General features: G+C 39.6%; 1 protein-coding gene across 4 annotated transcripts in view; it reads left to right on the forward strand.

The window, feature by feature from the left end:
* Nucleotides 1-20,076, forward strand: part of LYRM4 (LYR motif containing 4) — a 163,909-nt gene that overhangs the window by 26,264 nt on the left and 117,569 nt on the right. For all 4 annotated transcript variants that reach the window (XR_005990099.1, XM_041769883.1, XM_041769884.1 and 1 more), the window contains exon 2: nt 16,071-16,191. Coding sequence is in view for 3 of the 4 variants with exons in the window: in XM_041769883.1 (XP_041625817.1) it covers nt 16,071-16,191 (121 nt within the window). In the remaining variant the exon portion in view is untranslated. The remainder of the gene's footprint in view (nt 1-16,070; nt 16,192-20,076) is intronic.

Raw genomic sequence — 20,076 nt, forward strand, 5'->3', positions numbered from 1 at the left:
TGAACCTCGGTGTATTGAACATGGGCCAAGAGGCTGGCTGGGGCCTCTCTTTTTTGTTAATCCATGGATAGTGGTTCTAAGTAAATACTGTTTATCACACTCCTGTGGATTTTAATGCAAGATTTACATTTTTAAGGTTTTAGGAGGTAGTTAAAGAAGGTGGAACTGATTTCAGTTTGTATGCCCAGTATTCACCGTGAACGTGCCGTTTGTTGATTCTGGGCTGGGCTTATTGGATCATGGAATAACAGACAATACTGAGGCCAATTGCCCTCGTGCTCTGAGCATTTATGTATATTGAGAAGTCAGCCTTAGATTTAGGCCAAGTAATAAAAGTTTCATGCAACTCAAAATCAAAGTTTATCGCAGATTTCTGATCCCTGAGTTTTCAGTGCTAATATCTAAGTGGCAGGGAATAAAGCCCTTCATATTTTATTTTACCAGTTAGACCTGGTATATCACAGTTGTGGTCAGCATCCAAAGAGCAGCAGTTGCTAAGACCTTGGACTTAAGCAGTTAGAAGAAGAATATCAAATTTTAAAGGGAAAAGCCCAGTGACATTATAGTGCAGGGTTTTATTAGCAATGCAGTACATTCCTCCCCTGCACTTCTTTACACTTCTGTAAAGTGTCTTGGCTCCTGTCAATGTAATGGCACTTAATTGCCTATCTTCAGAATACCATGTCTTCCTAACCATGGCATGCACTTAAGTGTCCAGAAAGTGTCACTACCTTTCAGAATTATCTGTATCCCACGAGAATTACCAACACTTGACTTTGGACAGGAGCTGTAGGTAGTAACCAAGACATGGAAGGTTAGAGGGACAGCCTATGGCCAGCTTCCTTCAGCCACAGCATACCCTGAAGGGAAAGATGTAGTACACTCACAACTAAAGATGCCTGTTGCCGCCAGTCCTGTGGCAGGCAGAATGAAGAGTTTATTTTGAAACTGCATGTGTGGTTTGACCTACCATGTATACTTTATTGTTGTATTGGCAGTTAAATGGCAAGTGTCGTTCTAATATTATTTAGTCACTATTAATATGAAAAAGTAGTATGATAAACAGCGACCAAATCTGTAAATACAGACATTTGCTCATTTTTCTTTAAAGTCTTCAAGTTGTTTAAAATAAAATTAAATCTTAACACACAAACACCTACTAGATGATTCACAAAGATGTTATGGAAATTATGTAATGCATGGAAATATTTTGACCTACTTGGAAGAAAGATACAGTAACAAGTTGTTTGTATTATAGATGGCCAAGCAAACAAACTCTGTTTCAAGGCAGTATAGCACCTAGATCAAAATAACCATCCCTTAATTATAGTGCATGATATTCTGTGCCTCATGCTGCTTATGACATCCCAGGAGACATAGAGGTTAATTGCATTTTTAAATTCATAGAATTTTAGACAAGACTTTAGAGATGCCTCTTCTCTATGAAAAGCAAAATTAAAGCTCTCCAAAGGGAGAAAGGGCTACCAGATTTTGTCAGTAAATCTAGGGCTGTGATTAATGTTTTAATTTGCATAAATTTACATATAGCTTTCAGAACCCTTTAACTCCAAGTAAGCAAAGCAAAGTTAGCTAATGGCCTCCCTTACCCTGAATTCAGTCCAGTATTCAGAGTCTGAGGGAATTGAGACCCAACTTGTCCCTTACTGTCCTTTCCAAAGCCAGGATACTCAGGGGAAGCTCACCAGGATTTTGACTGTACTTTGCAGCCATGTCTAGGCCCTGACATCTTTTTTATTTCTCTTCTGGTTTCTGGTTTTCTTATGGATGGGTATGGGTCCTATATACCCAATATTTTTATGTAGATTTTTCTTTCCTTCTGAATAACACAGAAAATATTCTATTTTATACATTGTAAGAAGACATAGGAAGAATCATTCTGCATTTTTTTTTCTGGTATGTGAATTATCCTTTTTTTTTTTTTTTTTTTTGTGAATTATCCTTAATAATATATTGAGCACAAACTAGGTGACTTATCTTTCTGTGTTCCCTCATGTCTTTCCTTCATTGCTCATTTACTGTTGCTGGTGACTGATGGCAGGAGGAAAGAGTAAAGCAAAATGCATTTTATTTGGCCTTCTTAGCAGCACTGATAGGAAATTTTAGGGTTTTTTTTTAAGATTTTATTTATTTATTCATGAGAGATAGAGAGAGAGAGAGAGGCAGAGACACAGGCAGAGGGAGAAGCAGGCTCCATGCAGGGAGCCTGACATGGAATACCATCCGGGCACTCCAGGATCACGCCCCAGGCTAAAGGTGGCGCTAAACCACTGAGCCACCTGGGCTGCCCTGATAGGAAATTTTAATGAGACATTTGAGTTTAATGACCAATAGTAATTTCCATCATTCCTGCTTTATACCCCCCAAAAATGGAAAATCCAGAAGTAATTAATTGAATATTCTTACTGTGGATAGTTATTCTCCATAAATTTTAAATCATCTAAAGGTCATGTCTTACACTGGCTAGTTCACACTATAATTTAAAATAAAATTCTTAAAGTTGTATTCTGTAGCCTGACTTTTATCCCCTATTACATAATGAAAACTTGAACTTGCTTTCGTGGGACAAGGTCAAGCTTATTTCTGGTAAATGTAGTGGGAAACAGAGCCAGAAAACCTTGTCCCTGCACACAGAGGCTTTATGTCACGGTGATAACTTTTAAAAGAGAAACGGCCAATTCCATAAGAACAGGATTTGTGGATGTGAAAATAATTCATACTTGAATATTATCTTGTTTTTCCCCTGAGCATTTGCTGGACTCCACAAATAAAAGACCTGTTCATCTTTCAGGCCAGGAATATGTGAAGAAAGGACTGCAGATCTGAGCCTCTGTCACCAGTTCTAGATTCCAGCTTGTGCAGGACTGCCTAACACCCATGTCTAAAACCAAATAAAAGAGAAGCCAGGACATACCCACTACTGGGTATGATCTGTATCCTTGATCTGTATACTTTACTGCAGAAAGCTGGACCACAGTTTTATAGGTGGCCTTTACTTTGATAAATTGGTTTACATTTTGAAAAATCTTATTTGCAACAAAATGTCAGTGGCTGTGAGGAAGTATCTAAGTGATAATTACAAGTTCAACTTTGATGAATTATAATTTAAAGATATTAAAGGTTTCTAAGCACCAAAAAGGAAACCTGGACAGAATGCTTGTACAGTTTTCCTCTAGGGCCAGAGGTTCAGAATATCTGCTACGGGATGACGGCGCCTTTCTTTCTGTTATTTTATTAGTTTAGTGGTTTGTTTGTTTTTTTTAAGAAACTTTTTAAAATTCCCTATTTTCAAAATAAATAAATAAAATAAAATTCCCTATTTTCAGAAACCTGCTGAAAATCTGTAATTATATGAAATTGTTTTTTTAGGTCATAGTGCTTTTTGAATATGTTTTTTCTCATTTGTATATAATTATCAAATTTATTTTAATAGAGATAGTCTATTAATTTACCATAATTTCTTTGTTTATTATTGGACATGTAGATTAGAACTTAAATCCCACAAAAGGGGGCTGAGTGGGATGATAGCCTAAGTTTATGAACTTTCAGAAGTTCATGCCATGGGGGAAGAAGCTCGTAGCACCACCTCCTTTGAGCCCTAGGCAGTTTTTTCTCTTCTTTCTCTTCCCCTACTCTTTCTCACTCTTTCTCTGCCTTGCCCTTCTGTTACTTTCATCTGTCAAACCTGGAAATATGGATTTACTCAAACATCTGTCTTTTCCATAACTAGACCTGGGCCACCAACCACAACTGGAGAAGAAGAATCACCACGATTGGCAAATTGGTACCATCATTCTGGATGATTCCAACTTCCACTGGCCCCTTCTCATTGTTTGGCAATTTCTGGAGTCTGGGCATGCTCTCATTTTCTGAAATTCTTTTCAACCCCTCTTTTCAAACTTCTAATCCTCCTCACTCTTTTTTTTTTCCCTCATAATTTTATTTTCTGGTGTATATCCCAGAAACCATAGCATAAAGGAACTCAATTGTCTTAGCTAATTCCACTATTTTTCTTTCATTTTTAATTTGTTTGACACATTTTAAAAATATTTTCTTTTTTTTTAAAGATTTTATTTATTCATTCATTAGAGATAGAGAGGCAGAGACACAGGCAGACGGAGAAGCAGGCTCCATGCAGGGAGCCTGATGTGGGACCGGATCCCAGGACCCCAAGATCACACCCTGGGCGGAAGGCGGGGACTAAACTGCTGGGCCACCCAGGGGATTCCTTGTCTCTTGTTTTCTCATGGATATTGTATGCCTTTCTAAAATGTTAAGAAAGGGGCACCTGGGTAGCTGAGACAGTTGAGCTTCTGACTCTTGATTTCAGCTCAGGTCATGATCTCAATGTCTTGAGATTGAGCCCAGAGTTAGGCTCTGTGCTCAACAGAGAGTCTGCTTAAGATTCTTTCTCTCCCTCTGCCTCTCCCCCTACACACTCAACTCACTTGCTCTCTCTCAAAGAAATAAAATCTTTTTTAAAATATTAGGAAATATTGTTAATTCATTAAACTCTGCTTTTATTTTATTACTAATAAGGCTATGTAAGCCATTAATTTTCATCTAAGTATGGCTTTGACCTCATTCCAAAGATTTTATGCATTATCTCTTTCATTATTTTAAAAATATTCTCTTGTCATTTAATAAGGTTTTTTAGGCTCACTAATTATTTATGAGTATATTTCCAAGAATTTAGGGAGTTTTTTTCCTCTATACATTTACCACATTGTAGTTGGTAAGTATACACTGACGTAATTCTTGCTAATGTTACTAATAATATTCTAACTGCTAACTTCATTGGAGCCCTTTTCAGCCTTTGTCTTAATCCTTTGTAGGACTTGTGACAATCTTATTTACTCTCTTCATGTAAAGTATACTTTCTTGTCTTCTGTCTCTGCTGCCTCCACTCTGATCTCCTGTGCCTGCTCTTAAATATTTACTGTGTCTCCAGGACTAGCTTCTCTTCCCATACTACTGCTTTCCTCTAAACAGTTTCCTCTACCCACCCTGGTTGTGCTTCCTTCTTCTTGATCAGGGATTTTCAAGTTTATCGCTAGCCTGGACATTCTCACCAGAGATCTAAACCCAATCTCTTCCCCCACCAATGGAGCCTTCTCTTTTGCTGACTCTTCTTTAATTTGTAGTATATTACTGACTTTATGACGTCACTAGGAACTTAAAATTTATGAGGAGGGACACCTGGGTGGTTCAGTGGTTGAGCGTCTACCTTTGGCTCAAAATGTAATCCCGGTCCAGGGATTGAGTTCCACATCGGGCTCCCTGCAAGGATCCTCCTTCTCCCTCTGCCTCTGTCTCTGCCCCTCTCTCTCTCTCTGTGTGTCTCTCATGAATAAATAAATAAAACCATTTTAAAAAGTTATGAAGAAATTATGGTTAGTGTAATAATTTAGAAAGCATAGGCTCTAGTAACTGAAAGTAATTATTGTTAGCATGCCATTATATTTCCTTCTAGTTTTTCTGTGCCTATATATTCCACAATGGAGGTCATTCTGGGTATATAGTTATAGCCTTCATTTTAAAAAACTAACCCTTAGAGGCTAAAGTTAGATTCATATTCAACACCTCCCACTAAAATAAATTCCAGAAAGAGTGAAACAAAAAAATGAATCCATAAAGATTCTGAAGAATACATGAGTGAATTTTTTTTTGTGTGATCGCACAGTAGAGAAGCTTTTGTACATATAATTAACCCAGAAGCCAAAACATAAAAATTGGTAACACTTGACTCCTTAAAAACTAAACATCTCTACATGACAAAAACATCATAAACAAAGCCAGAGGACAAACTGGGGAGAGCATTTCAACTCCTCACAATAGATCTTGCAAATGAATAAAAAAAAAAAAATCAGGGCAGCCCTGGTGGCGCAGCGGTTTAGCGCCGCCTGCAGCCCGGGGCGTGATCCTGGAGACCCTGGATCCAGTCCCCCATCAGGCTCCCTGCATGGAGCCTGGTTCTCCCTCTGCCTGTGTCTCTGCCAACCTCTCTCTGTCTCTAAGAATAAATAAATAAATAAATCTCTTAACTCTTAAATAAATAAAAACCCACCAAACCCAGGTTTGGGGGTAAAAAAAAAATCATTCAAAAAAATATAAAGGATATAAAAAGAAATATAAATGGCTTTAAGCTTGTGAAAAGGTGGTCCGCTTCATTCTCCCCAAATGGGCAGAAGATCTTAATAGAAATTTTTCCAAAGAAAACATAAAGATGGCCAATAGACACATGAAAAAATGTGCAACATCTCTCATCATCAGGGAAATGTAAATCAAAACCCCAAAGAGAAATCACCTTACACCTGTCAAAATGACTATTCCCTAAAAGAAAAGAAATAACATGTGTTGGTGAAGGTATGGAAAAAAGGGGGACCACTGTGACTGTTATAGGAAAGTGAATTGGTGCAGCCATTGTGAAAAACAATATGGAGGTTCCTAAAAAACTTAAAAATAGAAATGCCATATGATTCAGCAATTTTACTTCTGGGAATATATCTGAAGAAAATGAAAACACTAATTCAAAAAGTTATATGCACCTACCTGTGTTCATTGCAGCATTATAATAGCCAAGGTATAGAAACAACGTAGGTGTCCATCAGTAGCTGAATGGACAAAGAAGATGTGGTGTGGGGTGTGTGTGTGTATATATGTAAGTATATGTGTAAAGTGTGTATATATATATGTGTGTGTGTGTGTAAAATATATATACACATATAGGATGGAATACTACTCAGCCATAAAAAAAGAGTAACATTTTACCTCTTTGTGACAATGCAGTCAAACCTTGAGGTAATTATTCTAAGTAAGGCAAAGTCAAATACCATATGATTTTGCTTACATGTGGAATCTAAAAAAAAAAAAAAAAACAACCAAACAAAACATGACCAATATCATAAATAACAGTCAACAGAATGGTGGTTGCCAATGGGGAAGAGGTTGGGGGGAGTAGGCAAAAATGGGTGAAGAGAGTCTAGAGACACAAACCACAAACTTCCAGTTCTAAGTAAGTCATACGGAAGTAATAATACAGCATCCTGACGATAGTAAATAATATTACAGAGCATACTTGAGAGTTGCCAGGAGAGTAAGTCCTTAAAGTTCATTTTATATGGTGACAAATGTTAACTAGACCTATTGTGGTGATCATTTCACTGTGTATACAGGAAGCAAATTATGTTATACACCTGAAACCAATATAATGTTATATGTTACACCTCAACAACAACAAAAAAAAATTTAATAAAATAAGATACTGTTTGCACCTGTTAGATTAACAAAGATCAAAATTTGGATAATACATTGTTTTGGCAAAGATGTTAGGAAAGAGTCACATTTATATCCGATGGAACCTCTACACAGAATTTGGACAATATTTTATCAAAGCCGTAAATACATATGTCTTTTGCCTTACAAATTCCTGTTCTCAGAATTGATCTCGTAGACACCCATATGTGATGCTACAGTAAACGAGGATATTGATTAATTACAGCATTGTTTGTAAGAGCAAGATTATAAGTAACCTAAATATCCGTTAATAAAAGCCTGGGTGGATGAATCCTACTTCATCCATACAGTGGAATGCGACACAACCTTTTATGAGTCAGCTCCATTTGTATTGATCTGAAATGTTCACTGATAACATTCCAATTGAAGAATTAAAGGTACCCATCGTGTGTAGAGTGCTGCCACTTAAGGAAGAAAAAAATACAAAGGTTTTGTCAAGAACCTACTCTCTGACAGGCTAGTAAGAAACTGCTGTGATTGCATCTAGCGTGAACTGGGAGGGAGACTAATCTTTCTCACATTTTTTACACCTTTGACTTTTGCACCTGGGAGTTTAAGTTTCTTGAAACATTGATTTTAAAAGCATAATTTCATCAATTATGTAGCCACTTCTCCATTGTTGAACATTTAGGGTTGTTGTTAATGCTTACAAATAGTTCTGTAATGAACATCTTTCAGCATATATCTTCATGTGTATTTCAGATTATTTCTGTAAGATTACTAAAAGTAGAATTACTAGATAAACAATTATGAACTTTATTACACATTATTATGCTATTTTCCCCACAGGAAGTACAGTTCATACATCTACCTGCAGGATGTAAAGGCCCTTTGTTTTCATTTTTGTTTTTGTTTTCTTTGGCCCTTTGTTTAAAAAAAAAAAAATTCTGCTAATTTGATGGCACAAAATCATAGCTTGTTTAAATTTGCATTTCTCTAATTATGATGGAGACTGAACATTTATCTCTCTAAATTTAGTCACTGTGCTCTCTTGTGAATTATTGTTTCTGGACTCTTACTCATTTATTTACTGTGGTCCTAACATCTTTTGCACTCGATTTATGTGTGCTATGTATATGCTAAGGATATTAATCTTTTGTCATACTTGTTTCTAACTGGGTTAGGTCTTTAAGGACGAGTAGGAGTTAGCCAAGAAACCAAGCTGGAGGAGGACATTCCTCGTATAGAGGAGTAGCAGGCCTGAAGGAGAGAGGACTGAGGACATGACACATCTTGTTGGTGGTCCATACTGGAAGTGGCGCTTGATAGAGTGGGAGAGACAAGCAGGGGTATACCATCCGTGCATTTGACCCTTATCCTGAAGATAATGAAAAGCCATTAGGGGATTCTAACAGAGAAGTATGAAGTAGGTTTTATTTATAGCAGCTGCCCCAAGACTAAGGAGCTTTGGTCTCCAAAGTAGGTTTTCTGGTAGTAACTTCACCTCCTCAGTCCACAACTCCTCTTATTGATCACTGTCCACCTTTTTAAAATAATTAATCTCGATTATTTCACTCTTACTGCTTATATCAATAGCTCTTTCCCTTGTAATGCTCTCAGCTGCTTGTCTTTTCATAAGACACGATTGGTCCTTGAACTATTTATAGGAACACTTGAAGCAATGTTGAGAAACCAGATGATCTTTTTAAGCTTTGTGATGCAAGAGACAATTTTTTTAATGCCTTTTCAAAGGATTAATAAATTGGCTTATACCAAGTTCTTTTCGAAATTTGGATAGAGTTTACTGACCACTAGAGGAGGCATAGCTTAGAGTTGAAAATCAGACTGTAAGTCAATGGGGTTCAGGACCCAGCTCTGCACTTACTAGACATGTAATCTTGGCCTAAATGTTCTAATTCTCTCTGAGCCATAGTTGGTAAGGATTAAATGAGAACATATATATCCACGTACTTAAGCACAGTGTCCTGTGTGTGGTACTTGTGCCATCAATCATAGATATTATTTTGTTCCCCCTTTTGGACCCTGAAGACAGCAAATGACTGCAGAAAGCAGCCTTTCTCTTGGCAGCTTTGAGAACAGAAATCTATATTCCATTCTCTACTACCTACTTAAAGGTTTTTTTTTTGTTTTTTATTTTTTATTTTTTACCCTTTCTTAAAGTACATTTTCTCTGACCTTGGAGTTCAGCGTTTTAAAAGTAAATATCTTGGCATTGTACTCTGGTGGTTAAATCTCAGTGAGTCTTCTCAGTTTTTCATAATCACTCCTGGGACATTTTCTTCCATTATAACTTTAATTTCCTACTCAGTTCAGTTTATTCACACTTATTCATAGGTTATGTATCTTTGCCCTGCTCTGAAGCTTAATTTTTTTCTTACATATCTCTCATCAACTTACATAATTTTTCTGTTTCAGATTTGATTTTCCAGTTTGTCCTCCACCCTGTTTCTAGAATACAGCATTAATTTCTACTTCAGCCATGTACATAATCATTCTCTAGTATTATAGTCTTTATTTGGTGGTATCTTTCTGCTTTTCTTAAAAGTAGACAAATGTAATATGACTCCTATACTGTTTATTTTTTCAATGTCCCTTGAAAGTCACCCTAGGGAGAGGATGCAATTGGTTAAACATCTGCCTTAGGCTCAGTTCATGATCCCAAGGGTCCTGGGATCAAGCCCCACATCAGGCTCCCTGCTTGATAGGAAGTCTGCATCTCCCTCTCCCTCTGTTCCCCACCCCTACTCATTTTCTCTCTCTCTCTCTCTCTCTCTCTCTTTCTCTCAAATAAATAAAATCTTGAAAGAAAAAAAAAGTCACCGTAGTGAGAAAAAGTTTATCTACAATAAAATGTATATGTTTTAAGTGTACAATTTCAATGTTTTGGCAAATGTAAAGGCTTGTGAAAATACCACCCCAGTCAAGCTAAGAACTATTCCATTGCGCCCTAGAACTCTCCTTAGCCCTTCTGTGTTCACTTTAAATACTTTCTATTTCCTCTTTCATCTCTGTGTAGAATCCTATATAGTCCCTGAGTCCAAAACCTTATTTTTCTCCAATGTAGCCCTAGTACCTCATTTAGTGCTTACATAATAGGCACTCAGTACTTAATCCTTTTTTTTTTTATTTTTTTTTTATTTTTATTTATTTATGATAGTCACAGAGAGAGAGAGAGAGGCAGAGACACAGGCAGAGGGAGAAGCAGGCTCCATGCACCGGGAGCCAGACGTGGGATTCGATCCCGGGTCTCCAGGATTGCGCCCTGGGCCAAAGGCAGGCGCTAAACCACTGCGCCACCCAGGGATCCCTCAGTACTTAGTTCTTAAGTAAATTCTCAGTGCACGTTTTGTAACCACTACCTTTCCAAGGCTATTTCAGTCTTTGTGCTGCAAACCCTTTTCATTCTCTTTCCTTTTGTATAACACTTCGTTCTGTTTTCCTTATTGATTATTGGCCTTTTCCTAAAGATCTTTTTAATATCACCTATGATGTCTTGAGAAGTTTATTTATTCCCCACATATTTACTGAGTACAGTCTCTGAGCTATGCACTTGAGATCCGGGGTAACAAGAAAGATAAAGGTCTCTATTGTATGGGGCTTATATTCTAGTGGAAACTTAAATTCATAAGAAGGAAGCTTTCTGATCTGACCCTCATCCTGTTATCTACCCAGAGTACTCATGACCTTCAAATCGTCCTTGAGCTTTCTCTCCTGTTGTTGTTAGTATCCATTTTATCGTACACCACACACACCATAATCCCAAGGCTATTGCATTAGTGTGAGAGATCAGAGTGTGAACCAAGACTAGGGCTGAAGGTTTTGAGACGTGGAAGGTGATTCAGAAGAGATGTAAAAGGTTGAAAGAATGAGATACTGTGCTTGATTGAATATAAAGAGCTATGGGAAAGGAGGGGATTTAGGATGAATCTCCAAACATCTGATTTAGATAGTTAGCCGTTTGAAAATGCACCTACCTACAAAGGAAATACTGGCCTCTGGGGCCTAGGGGAAAATAGGATGATGACTTCAGTTTCAAAGTGTTCAATAAAAGAAGCTGTAGTGAGTATAGTGAGTGTCTTTTGTTAGCAAGTCCAAAAGGCTGTTGGGTAATATGGATTTGGGACTCAGAAAGCCAGCATGGGCTAGAGAAAGACTTGGTAGCCAAAGGCATATATATGATAGTAAAACCTTGGGCACAGATTCAATTAGTGGAGGAGATTTTATTAAAAAGAAAACAGGTCCAGTAGGGAGCCCTAGAGACTACAACATAGAAGAGGCAACATCACAAAGTAGCCTAGGAAGAAATACCAGTAGATCTAGAAAACAAGAGGAGACACCCGCTCACTGTGAAACTCTCCATTAGTAAAGCAAATGTAGATAACTCAGTAAAAGATTGCAAACACTGTCATCTATCTCATTATAAAGATTACTGACTTTAAAAGATCTTATTTTTATTAAAAATTAAAATTTTTCAAGTTACCTAAGACAGGTAGCCTACATATGCACTGAGTGCCATTTGGATATTAAGACTCAATGAATCTTAAGTCTTGACATCAAGAAGTCAGCAGATGACAGTGTCATCGGGGCTTCAATATGGATTTATTAGGCAGCTTGACCTCAAAGATGTGTAAGGATGAACTAATGACCCGTAAGCAGCAGTGGGATCCCAGAACACACTGGCCCTGGAATCTGGAGGCATAGCAAAATTAAGCAGCTTTCTCTTTATGGCTATAAAGAAAGCACTGTCTTCGGGGGGGCAAAGCACATTTGAGTTGATATGTTGATGGAGGACATGTCCTTCCAAACAACTGAAGGAGTTTACCCAAGAGGCTGAAAGAAGCGTCTAGTTGTTTTATTACCAGGATACTTGACTTGGGTTTAGAGGAAGAAGGAAGAAGCACCAGTATTTTCACAGGACAGATAAGCAGAGAAACCAGCATGAGGGGTGGGATGGTGATGAAGGATGACACAAATTATATCAGCTTATCTCCCAGTTGCACCTTTCGGGTGCTACAACCAATGTGAGCCTGCAAATGCTATGATTATCATGGCCTGCATTGGAAGGGGAGAAAGTAAAGCAAGACCTCAGGCACTACAGAGCTTTTATTACTGTCTGCTGTTTATTTTGCAGCTGGGAAATTACGATGGGTAGAAGAATCTCATAAAGGAGTTTGATCCTTGCATGGTGAAAGGATAGTCAGTAGAGCCGGTGTGCACTTGAAGGTATCATGGCAGACCAAAGAGCAAAGGTTGTGGTGGAGAAGAAAAGCCAAATGGAAATCTACACAGAGAAAAGCACAGAGGGTCCGCAAAGCTTCAGGAGGGTAGAGTGAGAGGTGACTGAGCAGCATAGCCTTACTGTTTCTGTGGATGTGGCCTGCTTTCTCTTTCTCAGAGTTGATAGCTCTTGCAGTTGTGTTGGCTTTTTTTTTTTTTTTTTTTAGATTTTATTTATTTAATTCATGAGAGACACAGAGAAAGAGAGAGAGAGAGAGAGGCCGAGACACAGGCAGAGGGAGAAGCAGGCTCCATGCAGGGATCCCAATGCGGAACTCTATCCCAGGTCTCTAGGATCAGGCCCTGGGCCAAAGGCAGGCGCCAAACCACTGAGCAACCCAGGGATCCCCAGTGTTGGCTTTTATGTGCTAATTTTTCATGCCTTATTCCAAACAGCATCTGACTCATATCAGGAGCATCCTAAGGCAAGACATTGTGCAGCAGCTGCACATTTTCATGGCAGCAGCTGCACATTTTTCTTTGAAATGCTTTTGCTCAGTGATAGGGTCAGGAGGCCAATAGCCAGAATGTGTTCAAGAATAAATGATTTACCTTAGTAGTGGCAGAAAAAAAACGCAAAGGATAAAAACCAGGTGGGGGCAGAACTGAAATAATTGGTAGTTAGCCCTTTCCTACAAAGTTTGAAGGTTCAGGCAGATTTGTGATTACCCTCACAAAGTTAAAACCATTTGAAATAATTCATACAACTGGGGCGCCTGGGTGGCTCAGTCAATTAAGCATCCAGCTCTTGATTTCAGCTCGGGTCATGATCTCAGGGTGGAGAGATTGAGCCCACGACAGGCTCTGCACTGGGCATGGAGCCTGCTGAAGATTCTCTCTGAAGGTTCTCTTTCCTGCTCCCTCTCCTCCTTCCCCTCCAAAAAAATTTAAACATCTTTTAGTAAAAAAATAATTCACACAACTGAAAAATTGCTCACACAACAGTAATTGTTTATATGGTTCTGAGCCAATGCCATGACCTCTCTTGGGGCAAAGGACAACACCTTGTGTTTTGGATAGTGGAGGAGGAGGAATAAGAAAGAAAAGACAGCCACCGTCCCATCGTTCATGTTAGAGGTGCACTCAAATTTGGAACAACTTTTGATAGCTTTAGACACATTTAATTCAAACATCTAGAGCTTCATTCCTTTAGGTGTGGACTTTGGAGATGTGGGGAGACGATGAGAATACCAGCCGACTATGTAAATTGCTGGACCTTGAGCTCAGTTGATAGAAATCATTGGGCACCGTAAGTTATTTTCTGATTTCTTAAACTTTAGAAGAACATCAGACTTTGTGTTCAGAGCCATATTCCTCTTTTTGCTAGCTATTCTGGGCTAGTTACCACTTTTAGCCAAATGAAGGTAGTAACGGCTACTATTGACCATTCTATTTTTCTGAAAAGCGCTTGTAACATCCTGAGTGAAGAACTAAAACAACGCATGACTCCCTGGGGTAAATTCCGGTTCTAAAACCAGTTGTACATGTGAAACAAGATATTAGAATTAAATTATAGTGTCCACTCTGCTCCCATCATCACCCACAAAGAAGCTGTTTTGAGGAGTGTGGGTGTGAGGAAGGGCAGTGATGTTGTGCTATGTTAATAACCATCATGCTATGCAAGAGAGTACCTCAGAAATTGCTTTTAGCTTTCCTAGCTATTATATGAAACCTTGTTAGATTAGCAGCTATACAAGAGGGGAATAGCTGATATAGTCTATTAGTAAAAATTCTTTCCAAGTCTTCATAATGAAGGAGCCCCTGTCATTACATAATGTCTGCTAGTTTAGGGATTCCATTTCTAGTCATGGCTGCCCCAAGATTGATCCTGAGCACCCAGGAGCGCCTCTGCAAATACTCTACTTGGTGCACCAAGGGTTCGGATGAAAGTCTCCCCAGACACTAAAAAGTGTCTGACTTGCTCCGTCACGATTCTTAATGTCACAAGATTTCATTTTACTTTTGCTTCTAAACACAAAGGGACCCAGCATTTGGATTTTTAATTTAAAAATTCTCTTTACTTTAGGAAAGTTGATTGAAAACAAAAGTAGTCTTCTCTAAAACGGGTTTTCCCAGTAAATTATATCCACCTCCCAAAACGTACACCCAACTCCCAGAGAAATTATATTCCACTTCTCTCATCTCTTTCCCCCTATGTGCAAATGTTATTATTAGTTTCACATGGATTCTTTAGCTGGTGTTTAAAGTTAAAAGCAGACATCTGAGATCATAAGAAGACTAGAGAAAATGGTGTCTGATGTGACTGGCTTGGACTCCTCCTTAGTCTCCTGCAGTCTTGCATAGATGGGGAGGTCATGCGGTAAGGCCATGACTGTGCATGTGGGGTGTATCCCATTAAGTACTCTTGGTTATCCAGACCATTCTGCCCTCTGTCCGGACACTGTGGTATGACCGAGAATGCAGGATAAAGATGAGGCTAGGACTAATGGCAGTAAGGTGTTAAGAAGAAGAACTTTCATTGATTGGATCTTCCTCTGCAGCCAGTTCTGTGCCAAATACCAGTCATACATTATAAAGGTGAATCCTCCCAGCAGCCCTGAGAGGTAGGTGGTATTACGCCCATTTGACAGATGAGGAAACACGGGCTTATGTTAAGAATCTTGCCCAAGTTCACACAAACAGTAGGAGCTTGGAACAAAGCCAAGCTTGTCTGATTTGAAAGCCGTGCTCTTGAACTGCTGTCCTGTGCTGCATGTAATTTATATTGCTGGGGAGAGGGTGTTTCTGTGTGCATGTACGTGCACATGTATACACTTTAAAGATGAAGGAAAGCAGGGGCGCCTGGGTGGCTCAGTCAGTTAAGCATCTGACTCTTGGGTTCAGCCCAGGTCACTGGCTCATGGGTTGTGGGATCCTGTCCAGCTCCCTGTTCAGTGGCGAGTCTGCTTGAAGATTCTCTACTGCTGCCCACCCCCGCTCATGTGCTCATGCATGGGCTCCTTCTTTCTCTCTCTTTCTCAATCAAGAAAAAAAAAAAAAAAAGATGGAAGAAAGCATTTTGGTATAATCTCCACTCTGGATTGTGGTAGGATCCCAACATGAATCCTTGTATGTTATATTACACAAGAGGAATAAACAGCTAAATGATGGGACGAGATTGGAGAGCTGACTCGAGTCAGGCATAGATCACTATCTGGGCACATGAATATATGGTGCATCATTTCACCTCTTTTAATTCTTGATTTGTCTCTGTACATTAAAGGTTCAATTATCTACGTTGATGGAGAGAACTCAGACATGAGTAACTAAAGAACCCGTAATCTTAGTAGCAGTTTGCCATTTATATGTGATTTGTTTGTGCTAGATTTATTTCCCTAATCTGTTTGCTTAGTCATCCCAGAATAGTAATAGATGGGCCTGTCCCAAGAGCAAAGATCTAAGTGGATTATCCACAGGGGAATACAGACAGTTAATTCGTAAGGAAAGGCTTTTGATTTCATTTAAAAGCATAGTTTGAGACTGCTGACATTTTTTCTTTTTTTCCTGAATTCATTTAGAACTTATGCTGTCAGGAGGATAAGAGATGCCTTCAGAGAAAATAAGAATGTAAAGGATCCTGCAGAAATTCAGGCCCTAGTGAATAAAGCCAAAAGAGACCTCGGAATAATTCGTCGACAGGTAAGATGGTTCGATGATGTACTGTCTTTCATTAAGAGCTGTAAACTTTGACATATCCCCCTTAATTGAACATCACTGCTTTTGGTGTTTATGATTTATACCGCGGAGTCATGAAACTGTTCCTTTTACTCATATAGACACAGAAAGATGACCTATTATATTACTAAACTCAAGGAGAACATAAAGGAAAATACCAGCTTTCCAGAAATTCAGGGAAGGCATCCTAATGGGAAGCTGCATTCTCAGAATTTACTAAAGATTGATCTTTAAGGATGAGAAACTTAAAAATGTTATCCCGTTGTAAGACATATTTACATATTTATGCATTGACATATGTCAGGGACCATAAATATATTCTGCTTTTCCTGGTATTTTAAGGTCAGAATTCAAGGTGATATTGTCTCTTTCTTGAAGACCCTATCATTGGTGAGGAACCTAAATTTTGGTGCCACACGGAAGGTGTATCTGCAGGTGCAGGTGGTGTAAAGCACTGCTCGGCTCCTGACCCCATAACAGACCCTGGAAGGTGTTTTTGTCTTTGTCTCGTACAAGTGCTAGGGATCACCTTGATTTGTGCTTGCTTTTCTCTTCCTCATGAGGTGGACTGGAGCATCTGCGGCAGCATGGTCTCTTGGGTAGTGTGACGTCCCTCCTTCTGCAAAGTTTTAATTAGAGTCAAAGGCCCGCTTTCATTTGGTTTTCTCACCCTCTAAAAAATCGTCCTTTTCACTATTTTTCTTTTCTTTTAACAACAATCACACCATATGCTCCAGTCCTGCTTCCACTTGTCTCTTGCTTGCAGTAAATTTGTCTGTAAAGTGCCAAAGGCAAACCCCTTATATTTCCCTCAATTCTGCTTGGTGTTTTAGAAAAGGCTTATTCAGCATCATCAGGAGATACCAACTTACCTGACAACATATCATCTCACAATATATGGCATGTATATGCACGTATATATACACGCATCCCTAACCCTTCTTCATGCGTGACTCTAAACAATTCAAAAAAAGAAACAATATTAAATGCTGTAGTTTTCCCTTTATGTCAAATTCAAAAGACAATATCATGAAACAATCCCTTCTAGAATAACCTTTCAGATTCTGATAACCCTCCTCTAGTTCCACACTTATCTACCAACAGAATAACTTTGCCACATTCATCCATATTTGCATGTACTTTGATAGTGGCAGGTAAATTAGGTGTCATTTTAAAAACTCTAGGACAATGGCATTTCCCAGGCATCAATGGTTGAATTTTATGGGATTCTTTAGCCCTGGAACTTGGAAAAAAACAAGCAGGCTTAAGTCCTTATTTCACATAAACTCAGATTCAATTCTTTGGCACTTTCTTATGTAGACATTGGCAAGCATCTCCCAAGCAGACTGGCTTTATCCTTTAGCATAAAGTTGCGCAGAGTAGAAACTGCCTTGAAAAGGTGCCTGTAGGTACTCTGTGCCACCATTCCTTCTGTTACGTAATGGTCTATGTCACCTCCCAGTTTGAGATGCTAAAACCACCCTTTCAAGAACAAAAAGACTAGACTGGCTCTCATCAGACATCCGCAGTGAATCCGCATTCAAAACTGACTCCCATGGGGAGGCCCAGCCTGCCTTTGGCCCAGGTCGTGATCCTGGAGTCCTGGGATCAGGTCCCACATCAGGCTCCCTGCATGGTGTCTGCTTCTCCCTCTGCCTGTGTCTCTGCCTTTCTCTCTCTCTCTCTCTCTCTCTCTCTCTCTCTGTCTCTGTCTCTCATGAATAAATAAATAAAACCTTTTAAAAAAAAAAACTGACTCCCAACACTGCAACCTGTGGACCGGTGGGGGCCGGGGCACCCTCCCCAGGACAGCCTGGCAAGTGCACCTACTTTCAGGTCCAGGGCTTCCCTTCACCAGGGGAGCAGCAGATGATTTTAGCCCTGAAGACTGCTCAGAAAGGTTCCGATAAATGAAAGGATTCCCGTTCCATCAGAGAACTCATTAGCCAATTACAGGTCAACAACTGGGAAGTTCCCATTTATTTCCCTTTCTTGTCAGGACTCTTCCCAAATCCGGGTGTACCGCTTACCCTAGTTGGCCTCTGAGACATTAGGGGCTCCTCGCACTGCCTTGCCCTGTGCTGGTATGAGTTGACCTTGGCCTAAAGGCCTGAAGTAAAGCAATGTCTGTATTTTCTTCACGCCGGCTGCTATCATAAGCCTCCTAATGTGCCTGTCTGAAGTCCCTCACCTGAATGATCTGTTCTCCACATATGCCAGAGTGATCTTTTTCTAAAAGGAAAGGAGAATCAGAGCAGGTTATACCCCTGCTCAGAACTCTCCAGAGGCTTCATAGCACCATGGCAATAAAATCTCAAGTCCTTAAGAAGTCCTCAAAGGCTCTCTATTGCTCATGTCTCCCTCACACTCTCAGGTGCCTTCCTGATGCTGTTGTTACACCCCCTGCTTATTCCCATGGTGGAGGCTTTGTACCGTCTGCCTGGAATATCTCTCCTCAGACCTTCCTGTCGCTCAATTCCCTTTTTCACTCAGACTTTTATTCCAATTTCACCTTCTCACAGAGGGCTATCCTGACCACATGATCTAAAATAGCCTTCCCTCTGTCCCTCTATCTCCTACCCTGCTTTGGTTTTCTTTACAGCATTTATCAGTCCCAAAAATAACATTACTCACTGTTTGACTTGTCTGTTTTTTCCTCTTCTATGAGGACAGGACTCTCCCCTGTCATGGTCACCAGTGCCTGACTGGCCAGAGCATGGACTCTGGGGCCTGCCCCCCTGTGTTAACATCCTAACTCAGGCTACTAACTGTGATCCTGAGCCAGATATCTAACCTCTTGGTACCCTAATAAAAAACACACATGAGACCAGGCCCAATCCTCATGGGTTATGGTGAGCCTCATATAAACTAATATACATGAAGCCCTTAGAAGGATTCTGGCATGTAGTAAATTCTTCCTATTATTGTTCTCAGAAGCATCTAGAAAGGCCCCACCTGCAGTGGGTTCTTAATAATCCTCTGTGGAGTAAAGGAATATATGAAGATATATTTGGCTCCTGGGATCATACATCTCAATTAGGGGGTCTGTGCCATCAAAACCATGGTATCTTGCTGGCTGCCCAGAACCTCTCTTCAAAGAGAATGAACCATGAAGGCAAAGTGGAAACCAGATGACGCCCTTAGCCTGTAATCTAATGAGACATAACCAGCATAAGCTGTAATACCCTTCATATCAGATCCTTCTTCTTCTTGCATACTTGTAAGCCAAAGACCATCCACCCGGATGCACATCGATCACAGCTTCACTCTTCCATGGATGAGAAAGCCCTGGCCATCTTTCCAGCTGCCAGATACGCATTGTGAAGGCATGCTCAATGTAGAACCCCCATCTGACTTTCTTCTCTCTCGACACTGTTTACCTTTTCCCTGCTTTCTTGTCAGTTTTTAAAGTGGATCTTGCTCTCTGCAGACGTCTCTTTGGTCCCTTGAATCAGCTGTGATGTGCACGTTGGTAAGATTATGAGTTTTTAAAGAAGTGTCTGAGCAGAGATTTTCTTCTGGCTTTTTTGGGTAGAGAAACCAAGGTGCAAGCTGGATGCCTTGTCCATGGCAAGTAGCCAGATGTGAGCTTAGAGCAAACTCAGAAGTTCAAGGACATAAACTCCTGAGTCAGTGAAACTGAAGGATAAAGATATTAAGTCATTCTCCAATTTTGTACCTGAGATAGTTAAGGACAACATCAACCCAGCTCAGCCTCTCCTCAGAGGCCTTTCTTCCTTTGAATCTTTACTGTGCAGAGAGATTTTGTCTTTATTGTGGCAACCCTGAAAGGTTCTACTGAGCATTAGCATTTCCCATTCGCCTTTCACACCACTCCTAAGGATTATT

This window comes from Vulpes lagopus, chromosome 10 (assembly GCF_018345385.1).
Source record: "Vulpes lagopus strain Blue_001 chromosome 10, ASM1834538v1, whole genome shotgun sequence".
NCBI classification, from domain to species: domain Eukaryota; kingdom Metazoa; phylum Chordata; class Mammalia; order Carnivora; family Canidae; genus Vulpes; species Vulpes lagopus.